Below are 12,291 nucleotides of genomic sequence, written 5' to 3'. Positions count from 1 at the left end.
ATATCGTTGATCATGTGAATTTCATGTGGTCCCATTAAGATAGATATTTCTCAACAATAATCATTACATATCATGTAGATGCGAAGCAAAGGGGTCTAATCACATCCCATATAATGAATAAGTTTAAATTTGTGATGATTTAGATTTGTTGATCCAATTTTGTGGAGAATTGGCAAGTTACGTTTAGCTCAAATCAAGTTACGATAGTAGACCAAAGTGGATGATTTGGGTTTGTAGAACCCAATTAAAATCACTATCGAATAAGCCGAACTAAATCATATCCCCAGTTCACGTTGGCCATATCAAGTCTAATTCCTTATTTAGTGATTTGTCCTAGTTTCCCCAACCGTAAACCTTCCGGTCATTGCATCCGAGCACCAAATAGCATAAATTTCGACTTCCTGTCAAGCCGTCAACCTTCATTCTCGTTATTCTCTAAAAGAAAATGTTAAACTGAAATGTCGAATCTTGCCATCACATAAGGTTTGGAGTTCTACTTTCGCTTTATCGTTTGAAGCCTTGTTAGATGCACGTTCGATGCACATGGTCAACGTGGATTACACGTGTTTATGGGATGAGTAGAGCCGAAGGATGGTGACCCCACGTCGCCCAAAAGATAAATTAAAATTCGAAGGGGCAAATAAAACTAGATTGAAGATCAAATGGGCAAATTCGAATAGTGTTTGTTTCAGTAGGGAGACTACCCTTTTAATATAAAGGGAATGGGATCTGAATCTCGAGCATTCCCCGAGAGTTAGTAGAGATAATTTAGTTTTTAGGTTTTAATTTTAAAGCACTGTAAAGGGCCCGTGGTGGAGACTAGATAAATTAAAATGCGAAGGGGCAAATAAAACTAGATCGAACATCGAATGGGCCCGACCCAAGGGCCCAAATATCTGGGCCCAATACAGCACTAACCCACTTCGAGTGCTCAATTTTCAGCCCAGACCGATGATGACCAACCCACACGAGAGAAGGGCGAGAGAGCGAGAGAGAGAGAAGGAACATAGAAACTAGAAGAGATGGATGATTCGGAACTCTCGGAGCTCCGCTGAAGTTTCACGCTGCTTGGCACGATCACTTGGTGAGCCCGATGGTCAATTTAATTTATCTGGGTCGGTTGATTTTAGCAGATTTGCTTAGTCGTTCCTCCTCAATCAATTCGATGTTTCCGTATCCTGTTCTTTTGGTTTTCTTTGGCCATCTTTACGGTTCATTTTTTCGCTCGAATCATCGGAGTCGAGGCAGAGACGATGAATGCGTGCACATGCTCAAGGTGTAATGGAATTCCGCGCCCTTTTTTTCTGTTTCTTTTGTAGGATATTCTAAGAGATAGGCATTCTTGAAAGGCAGGAAACAGTTGGGCATGCTGGCGCCGAGGCTGATGGGAATTGAAAGTTGCGGGGCGTGATATCTTAGGCATTGTCCTCGCTAGTTTAGCTTCATTTTTCTTTGCACATATGTCGTCTACTTGTGTTCTCAGAAGCGGCACGACCATGCTGATCGTGTCGCCGTCCGCCCCCAGCCTTTCGCTCAAGCTAAGAGGTAAAGATTCAAGTTGAATGTGTTGGGTACTTGTGTTTCTCTCTTTCTTGCTGTGGCTCTGACAATTTTTAGAAAATTAATTTAGCTGTCCAGTGGGTGAAATGGGAACAAGTCTCGGAGCTGCGGCCTGGATGCCTTTAAGATTGGGGGGAGGTCCGTTTAGAAGTAGAAATGCTTTGGTAAGATCATGCTTGAAGCCTGAAAATGGAGGATTTGGACCGAGGTCTTTCGGGATTGGTGAAAGAGATGGTCTCATCATTGTTGACCATGGGTCGAGGCGTAGAGAATCGAATCTCATGCTTAGTGAGTGATAAATTTGGATACTCTCTTGTTTTGAAATTCTTAATTGAGTCTGTTGGTTTCTCTGCTTATCTCTCATAACGTTACAATAGCGTCTTAAACTGCATTGCCAGATGAGTTCGTGGCCATGTTTCGAGATAAAACTGGGTACCCAACTGTGGAGCCTGCTCACATGGTAAAACTTTCTTTTCTGACATCAGTTACTCAGTATATGAAGTAAATTCTGCTAGCTGTTGACAACTTTTTGTTCTTTGCAATAGAACTGAAGAGTTAATAGATTGTTGATTTGCTGTAAGTGGATTTAGAAGCAAATATGTTGCTCTGTCTCTTCATGAGCTGGATAGTTCTTTTTGTGGATAAAGATAAAACATTCTTACATTCGTGGGTGGTCAGTTCTTTACTTGTAACTTTGTTTCTCTAATAAATTGTATCCATGAACAGAGAAAAGATCTGTCCAGGTTAACAATGTGATTGACCTGGCATTCATCTCTTATGACTTATTATTTGTAGACGATAGACTTGTATTTGCCTAGGCTGTGCCTTTTTACCTGTGTTTACTTTGTTTTCTTCATCTGTCGCGGTATTCTGTTCATTAAAACATGATCATATGGCATGGTGTTCATTATTGACTGCTTGAATATTTGCTACTTTTGATCCATTTCTTCACGTGCCTTGTCCATGCTAAGGAAAGTGGTCCACTGATATGCATTAGGCAAAGAGTCCTAGTTCTGAATCTCTTTGATCAATGAATGTAGTCTATAACAATTTCAGGCTTCAAAATAACTCAATTTGGTTTGTCTTCAATTTGTCTGATTTATTGGGAAAGGCATGTAAGTTCTGGTTGTAGTTCTTGTATTGCAAAGCTTCCATTGATGTCCTCAGGTTTCTGAGGTGAATCCATGCATGAGAAACTGTGTTCATTAGTTCATTCCATTCTATTAATCAGGAGCTGGCAGAACCATCTATAAAGGATGCATTCAGTTCATGTGTTCGCCGAGGGGTAACTCGTGTAATTGTCACCCCATTCTTTCTCTTTCCTGGGAGACATTGGCACAAGGTAGTTCAACTTTCCATCTTCTTTTATTTGAGCTATGTTTTATGGCTTCTCTGTTGTGCGTACAAGATTTACGGAAGTGATATATATCTGGTGTTATTTCCAGGATATTCCTTCTCTGACAGCTGAAGCTGCAAAGGAGCACCCTGGTGTCTCTTATATTATAACTGCACCTCTCGGCTTGCACGAGCTACTTGTGGTATGATCAATATTCCTCTCTTTATTCATCCTCGTTGCTGAATGGGTCTGAAGATATGTGACATGGTTAGGAAGAGTTGCATTTGTGCATTAAAAGCAGCTGAAAGATACATCTTATCCTATCAAGCTCAGTTGCCATCCATTCAGATAGGTTCTTTTCTATGGAAATTTTTTTAAGGTTACCATAAGGAAGAAGTTCAACAGAAAACATTTGCCAATAACTCTGCAATATAAGCAACATCGTTTCATCTTTTGTGCAATTTCCCTAGTCATTGTAAAGTGAGCTCATTGATGAAAGTAACTGATATTGAAACAATCTGAGCATGATGCAGTAGAAGCTTTATTATAAATCTTCAAGGTTGACAATTTAGTTATTTTTTTATCTTTTGAAATGGGGAAAATCTTATACTGTGCATGTGGCTGTCTTTCTGTTTTGCAGGACGTCGTGAATGACAGGATCAAACACTGCCTGAGCCATGTAGAAGGAGCTGCAGATGAGTGTGAAGCTTGTGTAGGTACAGGCAAATGCAGAATCTATTAGTTTAATGGTGCAACATTTTCCCTTCACTGGAAATAGAATTGAAAAAATCTGAGGGAAATGTTGGAAAATTGCTGCTCTGCATGATTGTTCTCTGAGCTTGATCCAAGTGCCAGTGATATTATGTGGAAATCATGTGGTTCCCAAAACCAACTGGTTAAGGCCATAAAGCAACGATTATGCCGAAAATTTCTGGGAGTACATGTTCCGGCATGTGTCCTTCATTTCATTATCATCTCTCGTCTTTGGCCTCAATAAAGAGTTCTAGTTCAGACTTGCAGAATGCGTTCTTCATCAGCTTGACTAGCTAAGGTGTAATCATTGCAACAAAGCTAGATGCAATTACGTCTGGTACTCATGTAGATGGGTGTATCTGATATCATGGGGTTTCTCCATTGTAAGAAAAAACTTTGTGATTACTCTGTGCCACCTTCATACATCGTGTGGTTGTGCTGTCGAACATAGTCCGTCCATCAGAATTTTCAGGTTAACTTGTCTCTCTATCAACAAGCAATAAATTGCTACATTTCACTATTCATGACAGGATGATGCATGATGCATAGTTGACAACTGCGAAATGTAATTTCATTTTCATTGTGGTGCTATTATAAGTCACGAAGCTATGTACAGATACGAACTGGAGAAGCGTCTCCTTGCAATTGAATGCTTGCATTGAAGCTCGTACTTTATCATCCATGGTTTTTCTCTTGGCCAAATTTCTCACCTACTGTATTGCTGGCATTAAAGAGACCTCTCTCGAATGCTTGATCTGCTTATTCACTTCTTATTCCATGTGTTTAAGCCGAAAAGTTCGATGAGTTTCCAGAATCTCGAGAACTTCTCCATTTTAATCTTCATGCTAGCATCGGCCCGTGCCTTAGCTTGAGCAGGTGTTTCCTCTTCAGTTGCTGCTGTGGCTGTGAAGGGTGTGGCTGTGAAAGGAAACGAGTACAATAATTTGATCAGGTTTGGAAGTCAGTTTAGAAGATGATCGGGCCCACGAAGAGGGTTGTCGGCAAAATTACCAGTCGCGGGTTGTTCTTTGAGTTGCTTGGAAAGTGTCTTTGCTGCCATGAAAACATTTGAAGGTCTTTCCCAGCCGCCGCCAAACACGCCATAACCGTCCTTCGGCTGAGGCTGTGTCAGAAACTCCAGCAGTCCTAGCTCTTCCCTCTCCACCCAGTATATGCAGTTCACCGGGCACGACTCCACCGACACCTGCCGAATGATCATTTCATAGAATCCGCGACATAGCATCAAATAGAGAAAAACGAAACGACGATAGGACAGCTTATATACAGCAAAATAAGTATCCTAGCTTTTTGACGTCTTTCTCCATCAGATCATCACAGGCGGGTGAAGGATTCTTGATTGATCTCTCCATCAACACAAGCAGATGGAGTTCGGTTGTGAGGAGGAAAAAAAGAATCAGTTACCTGCAGCTTCTGCTCATCATCCCCATACTGGACTCTCACTTTAGCGCATCCAAGTTCTTCGTCCATGACAAACGTGTTGCTCGAGTGATGCACGCATTCTCTGCATCCTGAAACCGTCGAACTACTGATTGAAACACAGGCACCTCGAATTGACTGCGAATTCGGAAAAGGAAAATGTACAGCAGTGAGCCAAGGAATGACCTATGCATGCATTTGCATCTACAAACAGAGCCTGCGATCTTAGAGGCCCTTTCCACGAGCTATAACCTATGTTCGAACAGTCTCCTCTGAATCTTGTCCTCGCTTGACCGGTGATGGCATCGTAGTCTCTCCTTAGATTGTCTCTCATCAACACCGCATAAGCCTCGTTCAGCAGCAGAGTATACTCATGACCCTACAAGCAACAAAAGCCCTTCAAGTCAAATTATAAATTCGGCTCGAAAGAACGGCAAAACTTTCGCAAGATCTCGAGGCCATGTCGGAAATAAACCGAATCCATGTGACCTTTTGGCCCGCGACATCAGGGTGATGCTTCTTTTGCAGCTTCCTATAAGCTTCTCTGATTTCTCGCGAGCTCGAATCTGCCGAAACCCCGAGCAGCTCGTAGTAGTTCTTTTCTGATCTAAAGCTCCTTTTGGCCCTTCCGCCACAACACGTGACGACTCCATATCTCTGCCTGCAGCTAGAAAAATGGAAATCAGGCGATGAAGATCGTTCTTTCCAGGATTACTCTGCATACTCAACGACAAATCTCGATCCGAACGTATGGAAGATACATGGACTGAGCTTATCGAACAAAATTCACGGAGCTTCGATTTGGAGATCACCTCGAAACGGGCTTCCTGGTATTGAGATAGACGTGACGAAAATCGGAGTGTTTCGGCGCTAGGGATTGATGAGCAAGTCCTAGAGAGGCCGACATATCTCCTATGCTGGTCTTTCTTAGGTCCTTCGGAGTTTGCTAGTGTTCGATATCTTCCTCTTCTTGTTCTGCATAACCAGTGTCTGTTTTTGATAGGCTTGGAGATATTTCTTTTGTTTCCAGGATAATTGGATATTTTCTCAGTGGCCTTGCAATTTTAGGATCGCCCACCAATCATGGACCTCCTGGTCAGCTAAAGTGCTCAAGTGGGGGACCCTAGCTAGAAACAAGCAGCTGAGAAATATCCTAATTGCCACCGTCTCTCTTCATATTTACTTATTTTCCATCTTATGTTAGGAAGTCATCATTAAAAAATATAAGCTGATAGATGAAAGGATGCGGATATACATTAAAAAAAAAAAGGAATATTCCCTGTGATGCGACATATTTTAATAATAATAGGTATGACTTGAGATTATTACAAATTTAGGTCTGTAAAAAAGAAAAAAAAAAGAACTTTATATTGTTGTCTCCACAGCTCCAATTTGACATATGCAGGTGACAATTTCCAAGGCCTGGCTCTAGCATTTTACACTGGTTTGAGCTCTGTCTCTCTCTTCAATCCAGCATCTCTGCATCAAGCCATAACTGATCATGAGCCTCTGCCCCGTCTAATTTTCACAGAGCGAATGACAGCAACGAGTTTCGTCCACTCACCGATCGGGGGCCCGCGATCGCCCAATCTCAATCCAACAAGGAGTACTCTTCCTTGTCCGCATCCGGATCATCGGACGGACCGCAGAACATGCCGCCCCACTGCGGGAAGTAGATGAGGGCGACGGGGAGGGTGCAGACGAGCATCAGGAGGCCCATCAGCGATATGCTCGTCTGCCTCGGCATCTCGGAGCCGGAGAACAAGAGCAGTTGCGTCACGACCGCCCCCACCGTCCCTCCGCTCCCCGTCATCCCCGAGATCACTCCGAGCGACCTGCAACCGAACAAATCTCAGTTGCACATCGAATTTCGTATGTAGAAGGCGGTCGTGACCACGGGGATCTCGATAAATTTTGCTCCTTTCTAGAGATAATTGGAAGAACAAAACTTGGCCTAGTTTGAAAATGTGACGCATCCGAATTACCATAGCCACGAATGTAACCGATCTCCTCTTTAGACTCCCTAACTACAGTAAAACCCGATTTCCGCTCGGCCTTATTCATAAGGGCCCAGACCCCTGTCAAACCTCGGGTCCCATCCCTACAAAAGCATACCGACATTTTCTCATTTATACATGCCGGACCCCGGAAGATTTAAGGATGCGAAATCAAGAAAATGCTTTTTCCCGACACTTTCCTAACCGGTACAAAGTGAAGAAACGGACTCTTCAATGCTCAGTCACGTGCCCTAGAGAAAGAAAGAACAAAGAAAACCCTTAAAAGGACCACACGAACTGTTCGTCTCCATTTTCCTTTGCTCGAATGGCCGACGACCAGTCGACCTAAGCAGTCGAATCAACGCACGACTCTTGCAATTCGCGTGAGAAAATTTGCACGGCTCGGGTTGCATTTTGATCTTGGACCTCGATATAATCCAAAGTTTCGCTTTGTCCATCTCCTCATAAAGTCTGTCGGCCTTACTTTTCTTTAATCCACACGACACTACTACTGCGGATTATTGCTGTTCTATAATGTGCTCTCCCTGCCCGGTGCTATCTGAAGCTTGCGTGAAGGAAGTGTTGACCAATCACCCCCTCTTTCTTTCCTTGGCTAGCTTGCTGACGACCTAGATCAACTGTGGGAAAATTACCCAAAAAAGTACTAAACTCAATTCCGTCCTTTCCTTTTACCCAATTTTGATAAAAAAACATTGTCGTGACAATCTAATTAGCTAACCATTCTATGTGGTGTGATCAATATTATCATAGATAGTTCTAAAAAAATTTGTTAATTTTTTCTATTTCTCCTTCTCCTTTTTTATTTCCTTTTCATCGATGCTGGCAAGAGTTGAGCCTCACAGGCTATAGGAAAGACTATGGAGGGCCTGGTTGAGGGTCGCAACCTTTGTTAGTGGCCGGCAAGGGCTTGCAACTCCTCACCAAGGTCCTCTGCAACCCTGCCTGTGTAGTCCCTCACTTGGTGACCGATGAGGTCATCAAGCCCTTGCAGGCCGCGATAAAGAAAAAAGAGAGAAGAGAAAATTAAATAAATCAAATAAAAAATATCCATAAATTGTCCACTTCAGTTCTGACAGTATAATGTAGGACAATTGGCATTTACATTAGCATCTCAAGTCAGAATTGGCCAAAAAGACTATATTGACAAATTATAAAAAAGTTTAAGATTTAATTGATCAAATTAAAAGATTTAAAACTGAATCGACATAAACACGATAGGTTTATGAATTTTTTGGTAATTTTCCTAATCATTCATAATAGTAAATATAAAGCACAGAGTATGATTGTCTATGTTGCGAAAAATTATATGCACAAGTAGCCAAATACACTGTTGACTCAAAACAATAAGTAGTTATGATTCTCAAATCAAAGGGCAAGGAGCCGACAAGAATGCTTGTGTACAATTTTATTTACATCGGTAGTGTATGCTCGATTTTTCCCAGACTAAAGTGGCGTCGAATCTGTGTTTGTACTTTAACACATAATTTGCCTACAATTTAATAAGGATCTAGATATTGTGTAAATCATAGGCATACGATATGGACATATGTTTCGTCCTAAAGGAAAAGCCTGTCTTCTAAATTTTGATTTTATATAAATCATGAACTCCGGGGTGATTAAAAAAATCCATATTTAATTGATACATGATGTGATGTGTAGACTATTTTATTTATAAGTATCGAGCACGGTTCATTTATTTAGATATTTACACATAATCTGTCGCATCATTTATTACTTTACTGATTTCGTACGTCGGTTTTAGCATATCTAGCATTGCTTTGTAGCAATTGATATCATTAATTTTTTTAACTCGAATCGGATCGTAGTTTAGAGAACGCTTAAGAGAGCTAGATCGGATTGATACTGACCGCTTGGAGACGAAAGGAACCACGCCGAACGTGAGCCCGGCGGCGGCCTGGACGAACACGCCGAAGCAACACATGACCGCGATGGAGCCCCAGAGGGAGCCGACCCGCCCGAGCCACACGCACAGCAGCCCCGCCGCCGTCTGCGCCGCCCACAGCCCCCACAGCCGCCCCCTCATCCCGAACCTCCGCCCCAGCATGTCGGAGGCCACCCCTCCGGCCGGCCTCGTCACGCAGTTCGCCGCCCCGAAGGTCGCCACGATCAGCCCCGCCGCCTGCAGACTCACCCCGAACCGGTCGTAGAAGTACTGCGCCAGCACGTTGTCCGCCGTCAGCTCGACCCCGAAGCAGTATCCGTACGTCAGGCCGAGGATCCACCCTCTGTAATTCCTCAGGCCGTGCATGAGAACGTCGAAGAAGCCCTCTTTCGAGGCCTCGCCGTTCCTGTACTTCTGGGTTTCGGTGTTATTGAGGTTGCGTTTGTAGTTACCGCTGGGCAAGTCCTGGCCAAACGCTAGGACCATGATCGCGGTGACGATCTGGAACACCGCCGGTACGACGAAGGACACTCGCCACGCCGAGGACGACGACACGTGGAGGTGCTCCACTAGGGAGGTGTAGATGAGTGGCATCACCAGCTGAGTCAGCCCTGACCCCACGTTGGCCCACCCGGCGGCGACCCCGTTGGCCAGGCCGACGATGTCCCCGGCGAACATGGAGCTCATCCAGAACTGGTTCGCCACGAAGTTGGCGATGGAGAACCCGACGAAGAACCGCACCGCGACGAACCCCGCCGGGGTGGTGACGAGGCCGGCCGCGAGGATGGCGGGCGCGGTGAGGAGGGAGAGCGCGGCGGAGGCGGCGCGGGGCCCCACGAGGTCGCAGGCGGGGCCCATGGCGAGGCGGGAGAGGATGGCGCCGGCGAAGGAGGCGACGCCGGCGGCGCCGACGTCGGCCGGGGAGAGGCCGAGGTCGCGGCGGATGACGGGGAGGAGCGGGGGGATGGAGAAGGTGGCGAAGAAGCAAGCGAAGAGGGAGAGCCACGCGAGGTGGAAGGCGCGCATGTGGGGGAGGCCGGCGCCGAGAAGGGGCGGAACGCGGTGGCCCTGCCGCTCGGGTCCACCGGGAGCTGGCCGAAGGAGGGGGGAGGGCCGGGTTGCTTCGTGGGTCGGCTGCCGTCGGCTTCCATGGTGGGAGAAGAAAAGGGCGTTAAAAGGTACCTCAAAAGAAGAGAGAACGCGTTTCCAGAAGGGGAATCGAAGAAGTTATATAGGATTTAGTAGAGAAATTCAATTTGGCATGGAGAAATCGTCCAGTAAAAAAAAGGGCATCTTTCCTACCAAACAGAAAAAATGTAAGTTATCATTATTCCCTATTGAAGTAGATGCATAATAAAAATCAGTACCATCGATGCTGTCACTTTGGCCAGGCGAGAGAGCAAGAGAGCATGGTGTAAGCAGAGGATCGCGCAGCAATCTGTCAATTTCTGGTGGAATATAACTGGGCCCTCCCCTTCCATGTCCTGGCCCGGACCTTGTCCTCTCTTCCACGTTGTAATTAATGAAGTCTTGGATTTATTCGATTCCGTCGCACGAAGAAGCGAAACTGCATGATTTACTGGACGGCAGGAGATATGTCTCCCCACCATTCGCCGGTCTAGATGTGCCGCGACAGCGAAGTGAATAGCCAATTCCTCGCAGGGACATCTCAAATTTTTTTTCTTAGCCGAGAGGTACGAACGGTTTGAATCGTAAGACTTCTAGATGAAATTGGAACAGGACGGGCGATTCTACTTAAAACCACCACATCAGACTCTTACTTAAAAAAATATGAGTGTACTAAAAATTTTAAAATTTGTTAAGTATAATCGAGTATTAAAATGTGCATTTTTTTGAAAATTTAAGGAATTGATTATATTTTAATAACAAATTTTAGGATTTGATTGTATTTTTTGAAAGTTTTAATATTTACTTTCACTTTCGTCACAAAGTTTAAAACTTCCAATGCACTTATTCATTGAAAAAAAACACACTATAGGATATCATATCTTTGCCATCGAGAGTTGTGCCGCTAGACTCCTATGTTAACATTCTTGAGAGATGACATGATTAGTATTTTTTTGTCCATTACATCTATCTGCTCGCCAAATTTTTTGATTGGGTATCGAACTTTGGCTCAAGGCGATGGCAGGAATGGAACGTATGCATGGCGCATGAATCATTAGAGCAATTTCAAAGGTGTCTCTATAGTGACAACTCACTCTTTTGACATTGCCCGGCGTGGCTGCGAAGCTGCCACACCTCCAAGTGGTGGCTGGTCTATATGGGCCCGTAATCAATGTTACACATAATTGTGGAGGAGAGAGATCGGGATTATGACCCGTGAAATTCGAGGTTAGGTCATCAAATTCGTAATTATCAACTTTTTAATTCAATTTAGTCCCCAAATTATATTAAAATATTTAATATCTTTCTCAAATTTGAATTGATAGAAGAATAACATTGAATATTTCCATATAATTCAAGAACTAAATTGAATATGTATAAAAAATTCAAAGATCATATTGAAAAATTAAAATTTTATGAACTACATTATATATTAGGGTAACGTTTAAGAACCACATCGAATAAAGAAAAAGTTTATCACCACATTACACATTAAGTTGAAGTTCATAGGCCGTTTATGTTATTATTTCTTTGTGTAATTCAACAACAAAAATTAAGTTTTGAAAACTTGAGTTCTGAATTTTATGCAGTAATTACCTTACTTGCTGAAAATAGAACTGAGAAGATGTTTCATGATAGTTAAAAGTTGATAGCTTAATATTATTAACTACTATCATATGTAGAAAAAAGTCATAATTGGTAGGTTTTTAGAAATATTTCTGGCAAAAGATTCTAGTTACCATAAAGAACGAATTGAGTAATTCCTTCCTTACTTACCATATCTAGTAGATTTTTTTTAGTTAATTGAATTATTTGAGTCGATTGTATTTAAAGCTATCAAACGATTTCAATCTCTTTAAGTGATGAACTACTAGCTTGCGTCACTTAATTGAGTAATCAAAAAGGGTATTTTGGTTTATTGAAGTGTTGAAAGAAACGCAACAAGTCCCTTCTAAGACTTGAATAAATACGCATTTAAATTGGAGCTAGTCATTTCACTATTTAGATCGACATTCAGATTCATTTAAAAGAATTTACAATTTTTTTCCATTTCTTTCTTGATTTAAAAAAATAATTATTAATTTTCCTTTTTGAGAAATTCCAGAGTAAAGTAAAAATGAAAATTGACTCCCCGTCAATCGTCAACTAACAAAACG

The 12,291-nt window shown here is 43.0% G+C and overlaps 3 protein-coding genes across 6 annotated transcripts; 1 reads left to right on the top strand and 2 right to left on the bottom strand.

The window, feature by feature from the left end:
* Nucleotides 1-978: 978 nt before the first annotated feature.
* LOC104422628 (sirohydrochlorin ferrochelatase, chloroplastic) lies at nt 979-4,171 on the top strand. 3 transcript variants are annotated; one of them, XM_010035005.3, is made up of 7 exons: nt 979-1,084; nt 1,320-1,545; nt 1,631-1,848; nt 1,959-2,020; nt 2,792-2,902; nt 3,006-3,098; nt 3,537-4,171. In XM_010035005.3, the coding sequence occupies exons 3-7, from the start codon at nt 1,647-1,649 to the stop codon at nt 3,636-3,638; spliced, it is 570 nt and encodes a 189-aa protein (XP_010033307.2). In that variant the 5' UTR covers nt 979-1,084; nt 1,320-1,545; nt 1,631-1,646; the 3' UTR covers nt 3,639-4,171. The 3 variants fall into 3 exon arrangements, with proteins under 3 accessions (XP_010033307.2, XP_010033308.2, XP_039159686.1); XM_010035006.3 differs by having other exon boundaries at nt 995-1,084; nt 1,354-1,545; XM_039303752.1 differs by having other exon boundaries at nt 997-1,084; nt 1,350-1,545.
* Nucleotides 4,135-6,110, bottom strand: LOC104422627 (chaperone protein dnaJ C76, chloroplastic). Of its 2 annotated transcripts, none has more exons than XM_010035002.3 (6): nt 5,899-6,110; nt 5,576-5,753; nt 5,273-5,465; nt 5,072-5,178; nt 4,661-4,853; nt 4,135-4,567 (listed from the first exon to the last, which is right to left on the bottom strand). In XM_010035002.3, exons 1-6 carry the CDS (start codon nt 5,991-5,993, stop codon nt 4,413-4,415), a joined length of 921 nt encoding a protein of 306 aa, XP_010033304.2. In that variant the 5' UTR covers nt 5,994-6,110; the 3' UTR covers nt 4,135-4,412. The 2 variants fall into 2 exon arrangements, with proteins under 2 accessions (XP_010033304.2, XP_010033306.2); XM_010035004.3 differs by having other exon boundaries at nt 5,576-5,747; nt 5,899-6,105.
* Nucleotides 6,111-6,428: 318 nt separating this feature from the next.
* Nucleotides 6,429-10,184, bottom strand: LOC104422626 (high affinity nitrate transporter 2.7). Its single transcript, XM_018864151.2, is given in 3 exon segments — nt 6,429-6,921; nt 8,973-10,039; nt 10,042-10,184. Coding segments are annotated over 3 exon segments (1,428 nt in total). The 5' UTR covers nt 10,159-10,184; the 3' UTR covers nt 6,429-6,677.
* Nucleotides 10,185-12,291: the final 2,107 nt, after the last annotated feature.

This window comes from Eucalyptus grandis, chromosome 10 (assembly GCF_016545825.1).
Source record: "Eucalyptus grandis isolate ANBG69807.140 chromosome 10, ASM1654582v1, whole genome shotgun sequence".
NCBI classification, from domain to species: Eukaryota; Viridiplantae; Streptophyta; class Magnoliopsida; order Myrtales; family Myrtaceae; genus Eucalyptus; species Eucalyptus grandis.
This window is presented reverse-complemented; position numbering and strand designations above follow the sequence as displayed.

Excerpts from the sequence above, each read along its gene's own strand:
- LOC104422627 (XM_010035002.3), bottom strand. The coding sequence starts at position 5,993 with ATGTCGGCCTCTCTAGGACTTGCTCATCAATCCCTAGCGCCGAAACAC. Across the intron at positions 5,754-5,898 it reads ACCAGGAAGCCCGTTTCGAG|CTGCAGGCAGAGATATGGAG; the intron begins GTGATCTCCAAA and ends CCATTTTTCTAG. Across the intron at positions 5,466-5,575 it reads CTGATGTCGCGGGCCAAAAG|GGTCATGAGTATACTCTGCT; the intron begins GTCACATGGATT and ends TGTTGCTTGTAG.
- LOC104422628 (XM_010035005.3), top strand. The coding sequence starts at position 1,647 with ATGGGAACAAGTCTCGGAGCTGCGGCCTGGATGCCTTTAAGATTGGGG. Across the intron at positions 1,849-1,958 it reads AGAATCGAATCTCATGCTTA|ATGAGTTCGTGGCCATGTTT; the intron begins GTGAGTGATAAA and ends CTGCATTGCCAG. Across the intron at positions 2,903-3,005 it reads CTGGGAGACATTGGCACAAG|GATATTCCTTCTCTGACAGC; the intron begins GTAGTTCAACTT and ends TGTTATTTCCAG.